General features: G+C 31.7%; 1 protein-coding gene across 13 annotated transcripts in view; it reads right to left on the bottom strand.

Moving 5' to 3' along the window:
- CHD9 (chromodomain helicase DNA binding protein 9) overlaps positions 1–23138 on the bottom strand; it is a 251575-nt gene that overhangs the window by 41483 nt on the left and 186954 nt on the right. For all 13 annotated transcript variants that reach the window (XM_051979833.1, XM_051979832.1, XM_051979838.1 and 10 more), the window contains 11 exons: positions 21417–21560; positions 21070–21325; positions 20622–20832; positions 14228–14423; positions 11454–11621; positions 10551–10730; positions 6531–6641; positions 4651–4847; positions 4009–4208; positions 1984–2143; positions 1408–1497 (listed from right to left, as the gene is read on the bottom strand). In XM_051979833.1, the coding sequence (XP_051835793.1) occupies positions 1408–1497; positions 1984–2143; positions 4009–4208; positions 4651–4847; positions 6531–6641; positions 10551–10730; positions 11454–11621; positions 14228–14423; positions 20622–20832; positions 21070–21325; positions 21417–21560 (1913 nt within the window). The remainder of the gene's footprint in view (positions 1–1407; positions 1498–1983; positions 2144–4008; positions 4209–4650; positions 4848–6530; positions 6642–10550; positions 10731–11453; positions 11622–14227; positions 14424–20621; positions 20833–21069; positions 21326–21416; positions 21561–23138) is intronic.

Here is a 23138-nt window from a genome sequence, read left to right as displayed (position 1 = left end):
CTTGATTACAAGTCAGAGGAAAAAGTAGCAACTAGAGGGTAATTAGAGTTAGTACTATTATAAGACTTTGACTAGTAAGAAAAGTAATTCCCAATAAAATATTTTTTCATTAGTTATCTAAAATGGTGAAATCCTTAGGCCATATTTGTTATGTAATTTCAATGTTTTTTGATTTGTGTATTTAATTTTCAACCTATCATTATTCAAGAATATAACACTTATCTGGAAAGCAATAATAATAGCTAACTCTTATGCAGTGTTTTAATATGTGCAAAACTCTTTACATATATATGAAAACATATATATTTAACACTATGAATAGGTACATTGTCAGGCCCATTTTATAAATTAGGAAACTGGGGAGATAAGAGATTAACTGAATTGCCAAGAACTCCCAATCGTGAGTATTAAATGCAGAATTGGATTTAGGTTTTCCTGAGTCCAGCACTCTATAGATCCATTGTGCATTTAGATGCTTCATTTAACATAATATAAAAGTATCCCTTCTCCTTGATCCAAAAAGTACAAATGTTTTTGTACAAGAAAACTTATGGTAAAGTAAATTTATCTTAAGTGAATCTGATCTCACTTCCAAACAACAACAGGGACATGCTCCTCTGGAAAACAGAAACATCACTTTAAAGTGTTTTAAAGCAGAAGAGACCTTTGAAATTATCTAGTCCAAAATCTTAATTTAATAGACAAGGAGACTGAGGCTCAGTTTTTAAGTGACTTGGTTCAAGGCTACACAATTAAAATGAATTAATCATTGGATAGAATAAAGACTGAAGCTAAGAAAGCAGTAAAACTTAAAAAAAAACATACAAAGGGAATTTTATTCCATTTAATTCAGCAATATTTATCAAGTTCCTACTATATATACAGCACTGAGACAGAGGGATACATGGTAGGATCATGTTTTCCCAATGTTCATTAGCAAAGGGAATCCTGCTGATGAGATAGAAAAATAGAGTGAGAAAGAAAGAGGATAAGGAGAGAAAGATATGTAAATCACAGTTTGTATATAAGGGAAGGTCATAATCTAGGTGTTCTTTTATGGGAGACAATAAGCTTATATGATTGTACCTATCCTAATTAATAACAATCAAATGATTTGCTATGTAACTAATGACATTATGATCTATTTTTATATTAATTCAACTCTTTGTTGAAACCTGCCTATTGCTCCATAACCTAAAAGGCAAAATAATAAGAAAAAAATTCTGTAAATATGGTGAATTTTGCTTCTTAGGACTAATTTGTGATTTAATAGAATCTAAATTTATGCAATACATTTCAGCAAGAGACAATTATTTTTATGTCATCTTCTATTTTCAAAAAATGAAGAACTTCAAAAATCACATCTATCCACATATATGAAAAATATGAATGATTCATTTAATTCACCTTGCTTCAACTCCATCAAAAACTTTCTGGAATTCATTACCAATGACTTCTTGTTTCAAATAATACAGCATCCTCACTCGAAGCAAAACTCTAAAAACAAAAAGTATAGAAATATCAAGACTAGCTTCCCATTTGATATATTACTAAGAACTTCTATTGTAATTAAAAGAACATTTATCTGTGTAAAAATTAGGGATGCCTCTGAGCCTTTCACTATAAGGTTAAGAATAAAATAACTAGTAATATCTGTTTTTAATTAAATGACTTTCCGTACCATATCATATCACTAGCATGTTGAGGTAAATAAATGCTTTATCTTTAAGATTATAAAGCAAATTAGGAATACTTAATATATGTTCTTGTTCAAAAAACGAGGAAACAAAGATATGCAGAAGTACAGTGATTTGCCGATTAACACTTGCTAAGTTGAGAAAAGAACCTTTGATTCAAGCTCTATGTATTCACTAAGCCATGCTGCTTCTTCACCATGGAATATTAATTTATGGAATATTTCATTTGTGAAGATAGAAAAAGTAGATTTTCAAAAAAATGTGTTTAAAAAAGAATGCTACCTACTTATTACAATGATGTTTTATGTGTTTTTTATAGCCTTCATCTTGTAGCAGATGCTCAGGATTATACTTTCGAAGCCATTCTGCTTTATGGATATCAAATGTACTTGTTTGAGTTTTCACTTTCTTCCCTTTTCTGCCCCTGGGGACAGGAGCTGACAGACCTACAAAAAATGAGAAAAAAATGTGGAGTGAATGATAGTTTATAGAAATGTTATAATCTGAAATTTTTTTTCAACTTAAAAATTTCAAGAAAATATTTGAAGTCTATGTAAAATGTGGAAAATTCTTCAACAATTTAAGAGACAGTTCTTAGACTTTAGTCTAATACTTCCCTAGACTGGTACAAATTTAGAATTAAAGGTCATACCAAGTGTACTATTTAGGTAAAAAACCTAAGGTATTTATTAATTTTTTGGTTTCAACGTAAATGTCAAATATAAATAAAACTCTTTATTTCCTCAAAAGCTACCAGCAATTTTATTTGGTTTATTAAAGGACTTTTTTTTTCCCCTTCTCAGCTAACATTTGTTTTGAAACGTAAAATTTTCTGTCCCTTCACATACTCACATCTACCTAAAACCACTGGCTACTAACTGCAGTGAGCTTCTCAAGAAGCACTGCTATGTTCCAAGGTGCTTATTTCTAAAACTGAACATTTTAAGGATCCACAATTTTAACAATATGGGTACTCTTTCCACGCAGAAAGAGGGCAACCTCTTGTATACCTGTACTGATGATCTGTAAGAGTTGCTGTAAATAAAAATAAACATTTTGGTGATGTGTTTTCTAACCACTATTAGGCAGGTAGTTGTACAGACAAAACCATAATAAATGGAATCAATGTAATCTTGGATAAATAATGTACAAATATCTTAGTAGAGATAATAAAGTAAGGTATCAGAAAAGAATATCACAAATAACTGAATAGATAAGAAAAAAAAGCTGGAATAGTATTCAGATCGTAATGAATTACTGAATAATTAAATTAATTTTACTTTAGTAGGCTTTTTCCTGTAAAATGTTATTCTTTATATTTTTAAACAGTTTAAATTGAAAGCTTTCAATTTTATCAACAACTATGGCTTGTTAGATTGCCAGAGATTCATTTACACTGCAAATTCATTCAATCAATCTGATTAATTTACAACAAAGCAAAACATGAAACAGTATTGGGCATGCTGCAGATTGCTTATTTGAAAGGGTCATTCTAAACTAAAGTTCATTAGTTACTTAATATGACAGCATTATAAACTATGAAAATACTTTACATATACTATGAATACAAATTTTTAAAAAATCACATCTCTATACTCAAAATACTTCCTATTAGAGGCAAAAATTAGTATGAAATAGACATGGAACCATTTTTAAGTCTTTATATATGATAACTATAGGAGAAAATAATAATATTTGACAATTTGAAGGAAGTTCTTTATAAACAAGTTTGAAATACATCACTTTTTCAAGGCAGCACAGAAACTCTATTGTTTCTGAAATAAAAAAACTGAAATGTTTTGTTTTTACTATGTATTATATGAACTTAAAAGTATCACAAAATTTCTTTTCACTACATTTGCTCAAAATAAGAAGAAATTATTATTATTGAGGTAAAACTATAAAGTTTAATTTTTGAAAAGTTTTAAACAAAGTTTAAATGCATGGAACACTGCTTTTTAAAATAAAACTTACAAAATCATTTCATAACTCAATACTAATATTTTGTGATCAGAAAGTCAAATTTCTAATTATTTTATTTGAAGACAAAAGCATTTACCTTATTTATATAATCAATTATTTACAATAACATGTAGATTGGTTGGAAGATGAACAATAATTCTCAAAATATACAGAAATTGAAGCACAGAGATGCTAAGATTGCAGTAGTTAAATGGCATATAAAAAAGACTTCAGTAATTCCTACATTTTTTTTTTTTTTGGGAGAGGATATTAAACCACATGTAGAAGAATTCTATTTTAAAAATTGCTTTCATTTTAGTTTGTCATATTAGAAAGGCATTATTTTTACCCAGATGATTTTGCAATTCTCTTGTTTGCCCATCCTCCGTAGGGGTAATGAGATCCCATATGAAACCCTTAATCTTCTCATCTCCTCTGTAGTGAACAAGGCAATATGCTAAAAGGGCTCGGCAAATGATCTCCACATCTTGTTCATTTAGTTGTCTTTTAAACCGACCATGAGCTAGAATCTCTCTCCATCGACCCCACCTGGTCCAAAAGTTAATATATTGTTAAAGTATATTAAAAAACAAATTGAAATGGCCCTAAACCATATAAGCAAATAGTTACAAACATAAGCAAAAATTATAAACAAATGCAAATATTGTTCATTGTGTTAAAATTTAGTTACAATGTGCCAGAAAAAACTTTCTCCTCTTGACATGAGTTTATGACATAATTTCTTTTACCATTTAAAACTGTGAATAATAAATTTTCTATTTGAATTACTGAATAAATATCAGGGCCAACCTGAATTAGCTAGCTGTACTTTATGGATATAGCCTGTATATACTCAAATAATATTAAGGATAATCACTATTCAGATATTTATACCTTAAGCACAGATGCTAAACAAATTTTATTGACTGCATCCAAAAAAAAGTATACTAGAGCAAATATATAATAAAAGAAATAAAGAATAATATTTTACCCATAAACTAGTAGATTTTTCTCCACTCGAAAGCATTCTGTCCTTCCATAGCCATTGGAACGGTCACATGGTCTCCGGAGTTTGGGCTTATCATCTCCCTCACTTTCAACTTCAGACAATTCAGCCAATTCATCTTTCGTGGCACTAAAGGGTCTTGTTTGTTTTCTAATCCTTGGAGTATCAATAACTAAGCTGTTCTATAAAATTAAACAGATATTATTTGAGGTTCCCTTTATTTTTTCCTACTTTAGAAAATTTTACATGTAATTTGTCAACAATAGAGTTTTTATATAAATGTTCAAATTTTAGAGATTCCTGAATTATTCACAGTGGATATTAATTATTTTGGACCAAAGGTAGTACTTACCCAGTACCTATAAGTTGGATGAAGCTCAACTAGATTCATATGAAACAGTATGAAAAATGGCTCGCAATCCTTAAATCCCCTAAGTTCAATTTTATCCTCCTCTCCTCACCCCTCAGCTTTCCTCATGCTAATAGTAAACCAAGGAGGAAAGAGGGGGAAAAAATCTCTCTAGGATAATTTTATTTCTCCTTTCATACTTGCTTGCAGTTTCATTAATGGAAGGTTTCAACAGTGGCGTGGAGAACTATCTCCAAGATAACAGTAAGGAGACAAGTAAGAATAGCTTCTGAATGAGATGAAAGTTTTGAGCAAATGAAAGATGGCCCGGAAGCCAGGAAAATTAGAAGTCAAGTTCTGCTTTTGACACATATAGATTGTGTAATTCAGGGCAAGTCACTTAATATCTTGATGCTGACCAGAGAGTTTGAAAACCTAGGAGGAACTTCCTATGGTAATAAAAATGAATTTCTAAGATGAATGTCACATTTTACATTATCCCAGGAAATACAATGCCAATCTCTAGCAGAAGCAGAATCTAAACTTACAAGTCATCATTCTGAAGCCATTATTTTACTTAATTATTTGAAGTTTAAAAGGAAAAAAATATTGGTGTGGATAGTTTCTTCACTATAGAATTAGACTGAAATTCCTCTAGGCCTGAGTTACACAGAACTTTCACATACTCCTCTTCCTACTCCATCTCTTTTCTTTGTTTTGGCTAATATGGTTACCACCCTAGTTCAAGTGCTAATCATCTCACTTGTGATAGCACCCTAACTGGCTTTCTCCTCTCCAACCAACATATAGGTGCCAAAATTATCTTCCTTTAAAACATGTCTAAAATGTCCCTAGTTCAAAACCTACAGCAGTCTACTGCCTTTCTATTCTTATTCCATATTACTCCCCATATTCCAATACACAATACTGTTGTCTTCTCCCACACTTTATATACCTTCTCTCTCTTCTGTATATTTCCATATGCCATTGCTCATGCTTCCAATGTACTTTCTCTCCCTCCATTTCCCAGAATTCTTTTTTTTTTTCAAGACTTAGATCAGGTACCCACCTCCTGTGTGAAGTTTTCCTTGGTTCTCGCAGTTGTTAGTTCTTTCCCCCCTTTATGTCAGTGATAAGTATAACACCTTGTATATTAAGGATTTTAACTGAGTGGTCTTTATGAGATGCTGTCCTGCCTCCTTGCTCTTCCAAAAATTAATACCCCAAAACATTCCTGATATGCCACACTTAACTCAGCTAAGTTATTTCTTGGATAGCATATTTATTAACAATGAAAGTCTTAACAGCTTATTTTATACTTTGCTAGTACAACCTTTGAGAAGTTAGGATTATTTCTACACTACTGTGAGGCATTAAGTTAGAACTCAATCGCCATAATATCTGTACAAACTCTTCATAATATTTATGCACAAATTCATTGAAGTAATAAAAAAACATCATCTCAAGGCACTGGCCTCTAAAAAGATGAACATTTTGGATGAAAGGGAATACTTACTCTGCCACTGATGGCATCTATATCAATTTCTGCTTTCTTTGCCCATTTCTGCCAGAAGTTGGGATCATCTAAAGAAATATCAGTCCGGTTTCCAGAAGCTACAAAACTCGCCTGAAATACATAATAGTCCTTAACTATTAATACTGACACGAAACTTTTACAAGATACATTTTAACCAAAATTCTCCTCGGGCTTATTTTGCACAGCAAAGTCCAACACTATTTACTTTCTTGATTCTGAAATGAATTTCTAATTAAATGTCAGAAGATACATACATATCAGTTATCTGTTAGATATTTTAAAATGTACATTTCTTTGTACTGAATACATCTCAGGGGATTTTATTTCATACTGAACTTTTCATATTGAATTTTCATTGCTATATTTCACTTAAGTCTTAGCAGTTCTTAGTAAATGATCATTTAAGTTGAATGATTTGGAACTACTTAACATGAAGAGCCACCATGAAAGTTAACACTATAGTTCAAATAAAACAATCAAAATTTTAAAACATATTGCTGTCTGATCACTCATATAAAACCTGTATCATTTATGTCACCAGAATTAATTTCTCTTATTCTGCTGCTAGATATAAGATTGTCAGATGAAACAGTAATTTCTCAAGATAAACTCAATTTTTCAATTTAGATTAAATGGATTTTATGTAAATTCATTTATGATGACATGTATACCATGAGAGGATCAATTTATTTTTTATTTAAGCAAGTTTAAGCCTTTTAACCTAACCCAGGGAATTATCTTATTAACGGACACATATATTTATTTTAAAAATTCAAGAAATTCTCTAGGATTGTAACAATGGATAAAACCTACAGAAATTAAAATACCTGTTGTGATAAGTGGAAGATGTCATCAAGTACTGGTTTACCGACTGCTTCCAAATGTTAAATTCTAATATCCTAGCTCCCAATAAATCATATTTCTTTAAATGCATTCCTTCAATCATTAAATCCCTTTATTATTTGCAAGAGAAGACTTTTAAATGGTGAAATCCATCTTCCTACAACAGAAAGTAGCAGAAAGATAGTACGGGCCATGTGTTTTCATAGAATGGCCCTTTCAAATAAGCAATCTGCAGCATGCCCGATACTGTTTCATGTTTTGCTTTGTTTTAAATTAAGCTGTTTATAAGCTCCCCCTCCCTCCCCACCAGAGACTAAAAAGTAGGAAAATAATATTATATTTTTTTTAATTTCCTGATTGCACATCCTTAAAAAAAAACACTGGCTTTTACAAATTTTTAAGGGACAAAAAAAAAAAAAAATCACAACAAAGTAGGTAATATTCAGTTATAAATGAAGTTTTCAACAATAGGTTTTAGATGTCAAATATTTAAGGGTAAGGACCATGACTAAATAGTTTATTATTTTATAAAGCACTATGATTTTCATATATGCATACTTAAATTTTAGTCAGTGAAGATTGAAAATATATTTTATAAACTATTTCCCCTTCTTCTAAAAAATATCTTCTGCTCAGAGTTAGGTATATATTCCTTCTAGAGATTAAAAAAAAGCATTTAACTTCAGAAATTAATTCAGCAGGAACCACACCCAGAGACAAAGATGATTTTAATTAGTCAATTTTTTTTCTAAGTCCCTATTATATGAATAATTCTTGGAAGGGTAGGGAGTGGGGAAGGAGGAGATGTACAAATTACATCAGGGCAGCCAAGTGAATTCTAGTTTTCCTTACTGCCAGTGAAAAGTTCATCCACAATTATTCCTAGATTCAACTCTCCTCTTATATACAGAATTTTTTTTCTTTTTTCTTACATTTAAATTATCTTTTCCCTGAAGTTATTTACAAGAGCGTTGAATCTTGGAGCAAGGAATAGAAATTACAACTCATAACTTATGGCTTTGGATTTAAGCATTTTCCCAAAAAGTTTTAAAAGAAAATAATTATTCAAATGTTTAAGTATTGACATATTCCAACCTCATCATAGTCAGAATATTCTTTAGTATACTTGAATCATTTTGTCATTTAAGCAAGTATAATATGGAATCATGCATAGTAATAAAATCAAATGCTTTACATACCATATATAATTTTGTCTTATAATTATAATGAGAATATCATTATGATTAGATTAAATTTGTGAAACCTTGAACTTTAGTTTTCTCATCTTTATATATGAAATGACCACATCTGGTGATCTCTCTAGTCCCTTCCAGCTATAAATCCTAGCGTATATGATATAGTAAGATATACTTTTAATTATAATAATTAATTTTAAGACTAAAGCTTATGAACATATCTGTCTTGTTAGAACAAAAATAATTTCAAGGCAGAGAGTATTTCATTCACTTTTGCCTTTGTATCTCTATCATTGAGCATAATTCCTGGCACACAGAAAGAAATTAATAAAGATGAAAATTTCAAAGAATACATAATCTTATTACAGCACACAGAGATAAGAAGGCTGACATGGAGTCACAAAAAACTAAGTTCAAGTCCTGCTTTAGACAAATAATAATAGTGGGAGAACAAGAAAGTAATTTAATTTCTTAGTACCCCAAATAACTCACTAAGAGTACAAGTGACAGAAAAGTGGTTGATCTGTATTCAGGGAAAAGTTTCTGCAGAAGAGACATCCCCTACAACAATGAAATAACAAATTTTAAACTGCTCACCTTTTGTTCCCACCTCAAATGTGGAAAATGTGATATAGCTTTTGAATAGTGTATGTACATACAGCTGGGGTGGGAAAAGAGAGAAATACAACAAAAATAATTTTCTGAGAGGATATTAAGAGTCAAGAAAACTTCAAAACTTGGACTAATGATATTAATATGGTGCAGTATCTGTACTTCCTCCATCATGGAGACTAGAAGGATCAAGGAGGAATCTAGGAAGGAATGAAGAGCATTGTACCCAGAGATCTTTTGAAGAGAAGGTAATGAAAAATAAAGGAAGAAAGGAAAGGGAAAGGTGATAAACAATGGAACTCAATAATATAAAATAATAATGATGATGCATATTTACACAGAATTTACTTTACAAACTTTCCTCACAACTCTGTGGACAGGTTGTACTATACAAATGTCACTATTTGGCAGATGAAAACACTGAAGCTCACAGAAGGGACATAGCTTTCTCAGGTCTGCACAACTCAGGATATTCAGAACCAGTTATGAGTGAAGCTGGGACTCCAATAACTAGACTAGCTATCTACGAAAGTGGGGGCCAGATGACAACCACGCAAGGGAAATAACACTAACATATATTTTTTTAGAATATGAGATTTGGAAAGCTAGTTATACTTTAAGATATTAAGCTAAGGTTTTGCAATGTAAAGAAACCATCACTACCACCACAATAATAGCTCATACTTATGTAACACCTATTTTGTGCTAGATACTGTGCTAAGTGCTTAAAAATTATTATAGCATTATATCCTTATAATACACCTGAGAGATAGGTACCATTATTAACCCCCATTTTACAGATAAGCAAACTGAAGTTAAGGTCCTAGGTCATACCTCAACTAAGTGTCTGAAGCTGGATTTGAATTTTAAGTTTTCCTGACTCCAGGCCTAGTACTCCACCTGCTGCACTACTGAGCTACAATTTAAAACTAAGTACAATGTAATATATTTACTTAAGATTAATTCGCTATATTATTACCAATATTTTACTTACACAATACAACTAATAAATATTTTAATTTCTGAATTACATCAACCTCAAAACTATTTTATTCTGATAAAGTTATTTTTCATCTGCAATTATATTTATATCAACAGGTAAATTTTAACACATATAAGTACTGTGCATTTTATTCAAAATTAGTTTCTAGAAATACCAAACATATCCATTTTCAAATGTCAAGCATATGAAAAAAGAAAGTTTATTACCAAATAATTCTTTTGGGCAAGTATTTTAAGTATTAAGTAACCGATCTGAGCAACTTTTGAAGCAACAAAGATAAGTGAACAAAAAGTTAACAAAAAAAGTCATTAGACAACATCTTTATAAAATGGTTTTCACTACTACCTTAGCAAATGTTGAACCTCTTCCTTCTGACTCAATTGTGATTGTTTTTGTGCGACGCTGTAAAATCTGATCAATATCCTCTTCACAGAATTTAGAACCCTCATCTTCTTCATCCATAATGGCACCATATGCACCCCTTCGAAGTAGATCTTCTATTTCCTTTTTGGACAGTTGCTGAATCTATAGATAAAATACACACACACACACACACACACACACACACACACACACACACACATATATATGTATATTCCTTTTTTCCCCTGAGTGAACATAAGATTAAAAAAAAGCCACACAATTTAGATAATATCCCTGGTTGTGCCAAAATAAACAAAGGAAGGCAATCTTAAATCCCATGGGTGAGGATATAAGATATACTTTCCAAAATTTGCAACATATTTCTTATGAGAGAATATTTTAATGGTAAATGAACTTTTTATCTTCAAAGAACGATTTCACATTAACAGTCATTGTTACACATCTGAAATACTCTGCCTGAATAATTTAAAATTACTCTCTAAAAGAATAATTAAAAAGAAAAAAGATATTAAATAAAAGTAATTAAAGATAACTACATAAATCACCTAATTCTTATACCATTGATCATATAATAATGTAAAAGATTTGAAAATGTGGTACTAAATCCCTTAGTCAAGATGAGATTTTTATAGTTCATAAGCACTACAATCATGCAGAGTTTAAACATTATTAATTGAAATGAGGTTAAAATTTTGCAATCTTTTGGCACAATGGTAGAAATTTGTTTCTTCTATTATGAAGAATTTAAATCAGTGTCCAGCATGCTATAATAGCAAATGATATTAAAAATAAGTCATTTTTATATGTTCTAACAAACTACAGAAATAAATCCACTGAAACAAGAGAAGTTGGAAATTTACATACACCGCCAACACTATTTTCTCTTCCACTCATGCTCTGTAACACAGCCTTATCTAGACCCAATTTTAGACTTGCTCGGTCGAACATCTCTCTCTCATATGAGTTACGAGTTATTAATCTGTAGACTTTGACTGCTTTGTTTTGACCAATCCTGTGACAGCGAGCTTGAGCCTTGGAGTAAAGGAAAAATAAAAAAAAAAACTAAAGTTAGATTCAAAGAATATCTTTAACAATGAAAGATATTTTGAGCAAAGAGAAGTTTTGGATAGAAAGTTATTTCAGATAATCTGGAAAATGATTTCAATTTTAATTCATTATTTGGTCAATTAGATATCTAAAATGAGAAACATATATTAAATAACAATTAGCAATAAACCAAAATTTAAACTGAATTGTACACACTGTATAAAATCTTTGAAGTCCTCTTATCAGTATAATAAACAGAAATTAGTATTTTAACAAATTACAAATTTGTATTGTGTACAAATACAAATTATGAATAAAAGATTTTTGTTGATGGTCTCTCAAAAGCTATAAAGAATCTTCACATGATCTTAAATAATTTCTGACTAAAATCTTTTAATTTCTTAATGGCCAATTATCAGTCATCATTTTAATGTATTTCAACCAAGCTCTATGTATATCAGGGAGGGGAAAGATCCGGTTTAATCTGAGTAAGTGACAAGTTAACTTTTGTAAAGGATGAAAAAGATTTCTAAATGATGGTAAATTTATATGTAATTTATTCACTATAAGGCTCATCCTAAGTGACAAGTTAACTTTTGTAAAGGATGAAAAAGATTTCTAAATGATGGTAAATTTATATGTAATTTATTCACTATAAGGCTCATCCTCTGTGAGGATATAGAATTCAGGAAAAAAGGCAAAAAAAAAAAAAAAAAAAAAAAAAACCAGAAAAAATTTTAAAAGAGTTTACAATATCTTCTCCAAATCACCAGTTAATTCTTCATTATTCTTGAACAAATATAGCCATATATATTGCTTTTCAGGTTAAAGTTAACACTTATCTATTTAATCTATTAAAGTTTAACTTCATCTGCCTGTATTTAAAAAAGCTGTATGGAATCTTCATTTTTAGCCTCATCCCAGAGATGGTGTAAAGGTAAGCAAATTATAAACCACAGAGAGATTTAATTCTATTCCTTAGTGGAAATGGATAAAAATACTGAATATTTTTCCAAATCAGGTTTTCAGTGCGACTTCTTTACTTTGTTTGAACACCTAATATAATCATTTTCCAAAGTAAATAATTTGTTTTAAGTATTTCAAGTATTTAAGTATTAAGTACTCACATCAAATATGAATAATTTTTAAATCATTTATCAACTCAGGTATTCCACAATCCTATTATCCTAAATTAGAATAATTGAGTTGATCTTATTTCTAAATTAATCTTAAATAGGGTATATTTGTAATTACATGTGCCTTAAGTTTAAATTAAGTAATTTAATTACTTAAATTAAAAGTAAATTTATAATTTAAATTGTAAATAAACTATTACTATTATTTATAATATTATAAATATTATAATAATATTATAGTCTCAACAAGTCTAACACAAAATGTAAAAAAAAATTTCTAGTGTGTTTTTTGTCTGGTATTTGGTGCTATACATGTATCTTTCAACTTTTTAAATTTTCTATACCTTAGTCTACTTCTCTTTACATTTCCAGAAAGTTTTTTTCTAATATCCTCTATTAATGTTTTCAATTTTCCATCTTTTGGCAAAAAAAAGAGTTTGTGCACATTATATTCTGGTTTTAGTATACTCAAAATCAAATGAAGACTGGGAAGTCTTGAGCTCTCTGGAGCTCCAGATGCAAATAGAGCCAGTACCACACAATCAGCCCTCTATCTGAGAAGCCTAAAGGAGGAGCAGAAGCAATCCCTGACAATCTTCAACCCAAAACATTCATGGAGACAAGCTTGATGCTTAAAGTGCTAATAGTCTGTTCTTTTAAATGACCTCCAATTTTGAATAAAGAAGGTAGAGGGAAATGCTATTCCAAGATGACAAGACTATTCAATAAAGTTAATTCACAGAAAACTAAGAAAGCAAGGCCCACTTAGTGGGGAGCCAGAAAGCACTTATGTACATACAAGTTGAATGCTGCAAAATGTTTTGAACTCTCTGATGAAATGAGAACTGTTCTTTGTGGTATTGGACCTTTCTGCTTGACCCAAGGCTACAGCTCTTTCCTTGCATAAAAAAACTGAATGATGCTTCCTGATTTTGGTCTATTGACTCAGAAAACCATATCCTATTATTAATTCACTGAGTACTTCTTTCTGGTCCCTTCCCAAAAAAGTAATTACTATCCAGTCACAATTTTTCTTGCCTTTACTCTGTCATCTTGGCTCCACTCGAATGCACACAATTTTTCTTAGAAATCCTACCTGGTGTTATGGATGAGCCCTAACCCAGGAAGATCCCATCCAGAGTCAGAGAAAATACTTTGAATCAACAAAGTTTAAAGTTTTTAAGAATTTTGTACCTATGTACCACAGAAACTGAAAAATCAATTAATCAGGTCATAGGACTACTTTTCAATTTTGAAAATATATTTTGATCAGATATTCAAGTAGGAAAAATAATTTAAATGTCACCATTATTAAATACAAATAATTCAATTCTTAGAATTAAAAAAATACAGAGAAGTTTATGTGTTGAAAATAAGAGCAATAAAAGAGATAAAAATTTCACAGATTTTATCTTGTGTTTTCAAATCTTTAATCATCTTAATCATGGAATTTACCTGGAGGTCATTTTGAGGATTCCAGTCAGAATCAAAAATGATGCATGTATCAGCTGCAGTTAAATTAATGCCCAGCCCACCAGCTCGAGTGCACAAAAGAAATACAAATCTGTCTGAATCAGGTTTACTAAATCGGTCTATGGCAGCCTGTCGAAGATTTCCTCGGACTCTTCCATCAATTCGCTCATATAAATACCTATCAGGTACAAGTACAACAAATTCAGGAAGAATAACATAAAGAAAATGAAAATAAATTTAATCAATACAATTCTGTTTTCCTATTCAAACCTATGTATAATTTTATGTTTTCCTTTAGATTGGGAGTTCTTACACGGCTATTTCCATAGCACTTATTAAGAGTGCCTTATACATAATAGCAGATTAATAAATATCTACTGAATAAAATTCAGAGAGTATATAAAATTCAATCTGTGAACATCCTATCACTACCACCAATATTGAGTAATTGTTATATGCACTATTTCACTAAAGGAGACATAAAACGTTTTAAATAAATTGGTCTGTGCCTTCTAGAGCTTGTAACTGAATTGGTAATTTAGATGTATAGGTGAAATGTCAAGAGTAAATACTTTTTTTGTGGTCCAGGTAACCAAACCACAGGTCTATTAATTAGCATGTGATGCACAGTAACTGCACTTTGCTGATCTGATTCTAAGATAGTACACATTGAGAAATCCTTTTCAATACAATTTTTAAAATATCCTATTACTTTTTTTTTTTTTTTTCCTGCTGCTGAGGCAATTGAGATTAAGTGACTTGCCCAGGGTCACATAGCTAGGAAGTGTTAAGTATCTGAGGCCAGATTTGAACTCAGGTCCTCTTGACTTCAGGGCTGGTGCTCTATCCACTGCACCAACTAGCTCCTATTGCATATTTTAATGAAAATTTTAAAATGTGACTGTATACTAACTACATCGTAAACAAAGAAAGGAAAGATGAATTGAATTATATTTGATTTCTGCATCAAGCATCAACTTTCTTTGAATTTCTCTTTCCTTTTACCTCAAATATTCAATTACCTAAACAAAAGTTGCAAATTTCAAAATAATAATAAGGGTTAGCATTTATAGCATTATAAGATTTGAAAAGAACGTTATATATATTATCCTGTTAATAAAAACAACATCTAAACATTCCAATAGTCTTAAAATGTATGTCTATGACATTTCTTTCTTCTACTGAGTTCAAAGTAATTTTCACTAATAATTAGGCATTAGTTCTATTTCATCTTAAGGTCTTACCCCATACAATAAGAACATCATTTCTAGAAATGTATCTTAAAAAAAAAGTTGGATGTTCCAAATGGTTATTTATTAATGCATCTTACTTTTATTAGAGCTCAAATACATTATATCACAAAATCTTGTTTTTAAAAAAATCCATTCATGTCACTTGAGGGGATATAGACCACCTATTTGCTTAATAAGTTGCAAACTCAATTATTTTATTATATGAATGTTTAATATATTAACTTAAAATTTATTCCCTTTTAAAAATTGTATGTGAGGTAAAAAGCTGGCTTCATAACATGACAGTTTCCGTTTGTGTATCCTTAAGGTAGGGCACTACTACAGTCTGTTCAGATGACACTGGAGAATAGGTGTAAAATAAGAAATCAAATGTTCTACCATTGCCCCAAAACAAAAAATCCACCTTGGTGTATGGAGCCACTAGGAGATTCCTATTTTCTACTACCAAAGGATATTGTGGTGTGGTAGCTTGAGTTTGGTCACCTTAAAGTCCCCTAATTCTGAGGTAAGGAAAAAGGCAGCTGGGATGGTTTTGTAATCTCTTAAATGGAGAGGGAAATCTAGAGAAGGAGCACCATCTCATCTAAACAGATGCAGTCTGGATGTGATTAGGATTTTGAATTTGACTTTTCAATAAGATTATTGTTATTTTAGGCTGGGAATTGTCAGAGTTCATCCTCTGGTTAAATGATGGACTTCAAGATGAGACAGCATGGTTCTTTTCACTTTATTACATAAGTATAGTAGTACAAGTTAAGGAGAGTACCTCAAATGGTTACACTAGATAAGTGCAAGGTTTTAAAATCTGTGACAATGAGCAGGACATTTTTTAGAAACTCATTTCAAGGAAATGTCATGTTAGAGTAAACCACAGGATCTTAAAACCATGATCTTTCAGGTGGTCATTCTTACACACCTGAGTCTTGATGAGGTATTGCTGACATAAGTTCTTGACCTGGCTGTGCTATAGCTGAATTAATTCTCCAAAACTGATATGTTCAATTATAGCACCACTGTAAGTAAGCTTTTTTTTTTTTTTTAAATAAAGATCAATAGGCTCCCCTAGAGAATAGTAAGGGTCTTCTGGCTATTTCTCTCTTCAATTCTAAAACTGATTTAACTCTCAATCTCAGAAAGAAACTAGTATCACCCTTATGTGAAACAACAAAAGAGTTGTAAAGAGAGAAGGTCCTTGCTATGACTTCTTTTTCTTGGTAAAAATAGCATGAAGAAAGCATTGACGGAGAAAGAGGACAAAAGGGTTGGATGCTCCAGAATATAGGTCTAAAACTTTTTTTTCCCCATCCATTTTTTTTATTATTATAGCTTTTTATATACAAAACATATGCATGGGTAATTTTTCAACACTGACCCTTGCAAAAACTTCTGTTTCAACTTTTCCCCTCCTTTCCTCCACCCCCTCCACTAGATGGCAGGTAGTATACAAGAAAGATTGGATTTAGAAAAAAGAGAAAAATAACCCGAGAAAACAAAAATGCAAGCAAACAATAACAAGATCTAATAAACTTTAGCTAGAGGGCTCACACCTATTTTTTGTAGGGTTGGCCAGAATGGTTTTTTACATTTTAAAATATGTATGGCTCATTTATTGTAATTTGTTGACTCCTACTCTACTCTACTCTGGAGGAAATTCTCCAGAGAAACAGTTACTGGGATTATAATAGAATTGTAAAATAATTCAATAGTCTATTTCTTAAGAGCAGCATAGGATATGTTGTCAGCAGTCATAAGCATGTATTAAAGTGTCTACCATATGCCAGGCACTGTACTAAGCACAAAGAAAGGCAAAAGATATAGTTGCAAACAATTATGTAAAAATAAGCTATATACAGGACAGTAGGAAATGATTAACAGAGGGAAGGAACTAGAATTAAGAGGGATGGGAAAAAAGCTTTCTCTAGAAGTTAGTACTATAGCAGGGACTCAAAGGAAGCCAGAAGGTGAAGATGAAGATGGAGAACATTTCAGGCATGGGGAATAGCCAGTAAACATTCCTGGAGCTGAGAAAGAGGAAGACTGAGAAGGCCAGTTACTGGATTATCCAGTATGGATAACATACTGGAATGTTAGTGGGGTATAAGGAATCAAAAGGTTGGAAAAGTAAAGATGAAAGGGAACCAGTGGAATTTATTAAAGCCAGGAAGGTGATATGCTCAGATGGAGTTTTTGGAAAATCACTTTGTGGCTGAACGGAGGTTTAACTCCATGGAGTGGGGAGATATTGGTAATATATAGAACAAAAAATAAGCTATTGCAATAATCCAGATATGATGTGATAAGATCTGCCCTGGAGTGATGCTAGTTATCAGAGAGGAGAAAGGAAAGAATTTGAAAGATATAGCACGCTGAAATTCACAGATTTTGACAAGACTGCATATGGAGGCTAAGAGATAGATAGGTGTCAAGAATGACATCTGGATTAGAAGCCTAGGGAACTGGGATGATGATGATATCTTAGATAATAAAGAAGTATGGAATCAATAAATCAATATTTACTAAATGTCTGCTATGTGTCAGGTACTAAGTACAGGTATTAAGATACAAAAAGAGGCAAAAGATACTCTTTTCCCTAAAGAAGCTCACAATCTAATGGAGACAAAAAGCAAACAAATACAAAAAAAACAAGTTACATACAAGAAAAATAGGAAATAATTAAGAGGTAAAGTTCTAGAATGAAGAGGAGTTGAGAAAGTCGTCTTGTAATTCCAAGGAATCTAGTAGGTGAAGATGAGGAAGGATAGCATTTCAGGCATGTGGTACAGGCAGAAAAAATGCCTGGAGCCAAGAGATAGAGTGAATTGTCCAAAAGGCAGGAAGGAATCCAGTGCCACTGAACTGATTAATATGGCTAGGGAGATAAGGCGTAAGAAGACCAGAAATGTGTGGGATACAGAGGAATTGATTATGAAGGATTTTAAATTCTAAACAGAGAATTTTGTATTTGATCTTAGAGACAAAAAGGAGCCATTAGAGTTTATTGAGTAGGGAAGTGGGAGTGATCAGATCCATGCTTTGGGAAAGCATGGACTCGAGTAGGGAGAGATTTGCAGCAGGCAGACCAACTAACAGGTTATTTCAATATACAGGTTTGAAGTGATGAACCCTGTATTAGAGTGCAGGCAGAGTCAGAGGAGAAAGAGAGGGCATACTTGAGATGTGGTGCAAAGGTAGAATGGATAAGCCTTCACAAAGATTGGCTATGAGAGCTGATAGTGAGGAGAAGTCCAAGGAAGTCAGTGTGATAACCACTGGAATTTATTAAAGCCAGAGGGTGATATGCTCAGATGGAGTTTTTGGAAAACCATTTTGTGGCTGAACGGAGGTTTAACTCCATGGAGTGGGGAGATATTAGTAATATATAGAACAAAAAATAAGCTATTGCAATAATCCACACTGTGAGCCAGAGGATTTTGAAAAAAAAAAATGTTGCTCTTCACAATAATAAGGAAGTTGGGAAGACTCTCAGTCAATAATGGTGTAAGTTTTTAAAGAGTAGAGTCACAAAAGCATAAGAAGCTGCTCTCTAGGGCCCCAGAGCCTTGTCCAGTTACCTCCCAAATTCTACTAAAAGAAAAACCATTTCTAGCTGAACATTTTACCCATTTTCTTCAAAGAATATGATTAGGTATTTATAAGGGTGTGCAATGGGGCAAGGGGGAAGTTTATGTAGTGTATTAGTGTACAGCATTGTTTCAATACAGTTAAAGTAAAACTTATATCGTCTTTTGTTTCAGATTAATTCAAATGATTCAGACTTAAGATATTAAGAAAAATTTCTAAAAGAGAGATGGTGTACGTGAAAGAACTCTGGGAGATGACTATGAACCATAACATAGAATTTCCAATCTCTATATTTTTGTCCGCCTGCATTTTTGATTTCCTTCACAGGCTAATACACTATTTCAAACTCTGATTCTTTTTGTACAGCAAAATAACTGTTAAGACATGTATGCTTATATTGTATTTAATTTATGCTTTAACATACTTAACGTGCATTGGTCAACCTGCCATTGGGGGGAGGGGACGGAGGGAAGGAGAGGAAAAATTGGAACAAAAGGTTTGGCAATTGTCAATGCTGTAAAATGACCCATGCATATAACTTCTAAATAAAAACAAAAAATGAGAGAGATGGTGTGTGTAGAGATATTAGTTTGCCACTATGCATTCAAACTCCCAGGTTTATAAACTCTGCATTATTCTTAACTTTTCCATCTTCCTCATTCTAATATTAAAAAGACATTCAATCAGTTGCCAAATCTTGCCATTTCTACTTTTACAATATCTCTCTCATTGCAGTTAAGACTACCACAAAAATATCTGAATTTAGGATATCATCATTTACTTGCTTACAATATAGAAATGGTTTCCTAATTGATTTCCCTGTCTTATAGCTTTCCAAGTTCCTTTCCACCCTCTGAACAATTGCTAAAGTAATTTTACTTAATAAAGCATAGTGCCATTCTCCTATTCAATCAACTTCTAGAGCACTGGCTCCTCCAGTTTGGCTTCTAAAGGACTTGACAACTTGGTTACAATCATTCCTTCTACCCTCATTATAAATGATTTCTTCTCTATTCTTCATCGTCTAACCCAACTGGACTTCTTTCTATTCCACATAGTACTACATTTTCTGTTTTCATGTTTTTGTATTGGTCACCTCCCACTGCTGGAAAGAATTCGGTCTTCACTTTTGTTCCACAGAATAACCTCTACTATTCAAGAAAAAGTCTTCTTTTCTCTAGAAGGCCTTTTTAGTTCTCTGTAACTGCTAGTATTCTCCCTTTTTAACTATTCTGTATTTATTTTGTATTTGTTCTGTATATACTTAAATGTGCACATGTAATCTCTTCTGACAAACTGTAAATTCCTTGAAAGCAAAGAGTTTATTTTTATTTTTTGTCTTTGCATCCCTAGAACCAAATTCAGTGCCTTGTCTGGCACTGAGAATATATGATAAATTCTTGTTTATTGGTCACCAATATAATTGTTTCTTATCCTAGGCAAAGAACAAACCTATATGATAGTACAATGGTGGAAAAAAAAATTAAAGAGCATGGAGATTATTCACAAGTTTTTATTCTATGGAATGCAACTTCCCTTACCTCTTATGTATAAGATAGTCCTCCAAAATGTCTAGGCAGCGCACCATCTGAGAGAAGATGAGCACTTTATGCCCACCTGCTTTCATTTTTGGAAGAAGCTTATCAATGAGGACCAATTTGCCAGCAGATTGGATCATTGCTTGAAGATGAAAGTCAGGAGCAGCTGGGTTATGTGTTTCTTTAAATTCTCCAAGTATTTTTTCCTCAGCACCTGTAAAATAAATATAAGCACACATGATCAACATGCAGTACATTTAATTCCTGACTATAAAAAATACACATGTTGCTTGTTTATGTAGTCAAGGAAAGTTATCATAGCCTGCGCTCTTAATCCATCTAATGAACACATAAATATTATATGAAATTTGAATACACAGAGGGCAGAAAACTTAAGTATATGGTAAAAGACTTGACAATGTATGACAGTTTGTAATTCTATTGAAAATACCTTTGATAAGATAGGGATGATTACAACATTTTCTGAGTTCCATCATAGTGTTAACTAAATTAGGTACATTAGCTTGTCCAGCTCCTTTGGATAAAAATGCAAAATTTTTTTCTAAAATAGCCCGGTAATATTTCTTCTGAATATTAGTAAGTTCTACTTCAATTATGGTTTCCTCTTTTGGGGCCAACTTCTTTTCTACATCTTCTTTTAATCTTCTCAACATCATTGGTTTTAAAATGGCTTGAAGCTTTTGCACCTGCAGAAAATATTAAACTGTTGTAATGGATATTAACATAAAAATAAGAACAAAAATAAAAAGAAATTTGATGTCTTCACATAGAAATTACCTGTTCTTCTGTTTTAAGATCCCCAAATTCTTGCATAAAAGTAGTTTCAGAGGGAAATCGTAAGGGTTCAAGGAAATGAAGAAGACTGAATAGTTCTTCAACTGTATTCTGAAGTGGTGTACCAGTCAAAAGCACCTTGTGTTCCTATATCAAATCAGAATAGTTCACATATCATTTTTTCTAAGCACCTAAGTCAACTAAAGCCTTGTTCTAACCTTTTTGAAAACATATGCATATTTAAAAATACACTGAATTCATCATCTTCTTCAAAATTCAGTTGAAAATCCATTAAGTCCTCTCAAATGACAGTATTTTTACTGTGCATTTCTAGAATGCTTCTTTAACAACACTATGTTAATTTCTACCTGTTGATATGGTATTTTATACAATAAACCTCATATCACATGTCATCAATTTCTCAACTGGAAGACAATCTCTTTTAAGAGTTGAGGCAATGGTCATCTCTTGTGTAACTCTGCACAATTAAAATTAACAAATATTAACCAAATATCTATTATGTGTGCATGGAACTTAAAATCTAGTAGGAGAATACAACATGTAGAAATCAGTGTAATATAAATCTTTATAAGGCCAGCAAAAGAGCATAAAGTGTTATGCTATATTTGAAAAGGCAAAAGCATTTTCTACATTTTCATAGAAAAAGTAAAATATGAGCTTATCCCCTTTAAAAAGGAGTAGATTTTAGGAGGCTAAGGTAAGGGGCAGTTGAAAAAGAGAAGTGAAGGCTGAACTCTAAGCAAATGTAAGTAGGGAACTAGCTATTCTTTTTTTGTACTTAAATGAAGTTAATCCTATTGCAAAAAAGGAAAAATATTCCAATTTTTAATATATATAATATATATACACAAATTAAAATATACATGTTACTGAGTGATTAGAATAAAACCAATAAGTATTTATTAAATTCCAATCATGTGTATAGCATTCTATCAGTAGCTAGGGATATAAAAAATGTTAATACAGCTCCTGATTTCAAACAGTAAACACTCTATCTAGGATTGATGCTACATTGTAAAATGCTACAAATGCCAAACAGAGGAGTTCATATTTAATTCCTAAAGTACTATTAATCCACTAGAGTTTACTGAATAGAGAAATGACATGGTCAGATTTGAGCTTTTGGAAAATGAACAGTCTGGTAAATCAACTAGCATTAAGTCTCTTCTATATGCCAGACACTATAAAGTGTTGGAGAAAAAAAGACAAAAAATTGTCCCAGTTCTCTATAAGCTCACAGTCTCACATCCCTAAGGACTTCTTACCATATTTTTAAGTACATAAAAATAAATGAAAAAGATTAAAAATAAAACCAATTTTACCTAATTATCATTTTTAAGTTCATAGATCCAGGTTAAGAATCCTCCCTTTAAAGCATATCTGATTTTCCTATGGTTTGCATAGCAAAATGCATACTGAATAATTAAAGATGTCTAGTTGAAAAAATTAATAGAAAGAAGAAGAAATGGTCAAGTGGAACTTTTTTCCCCCATAAAACATGATGCTAATAGGTATGGGTAGAGAGACCAGCATCACCCTTAGACAATCTAAATATTTCTTTTATCCAACCAATACAATTCCATATCCAGTTCCCAGCAAGCACAGGATACCTATTATCAGCTGTATATTAACTACACATCTCTATTATCAAATCTTCTCTAACTTTTGGATACAGCATCCTCTTCAAAGAGGACCACCTACCCT

This window comes from Antechinus flavipes, chromosome 2, assembly GCF_016432865.1.
Source record: "Antechinus flavipes isolate AdamAnt ecotype Samford, QLD, Australia chromosome 2, AdamAnt_v2, whole genome shotgun sequence".
Classification (NCBI taxonomy): Eukaryota; Metazoa; Chordata; class Mammalia; order Dasyuromorphia; family Dasyuridae; genus Antechinus; species Antechinus flavipes.
The sequence above is the reverse complement of the archived record's forward strand: the minus strand, read 5'-3'. Positions and strand labels throughout refer to the sequence as shown.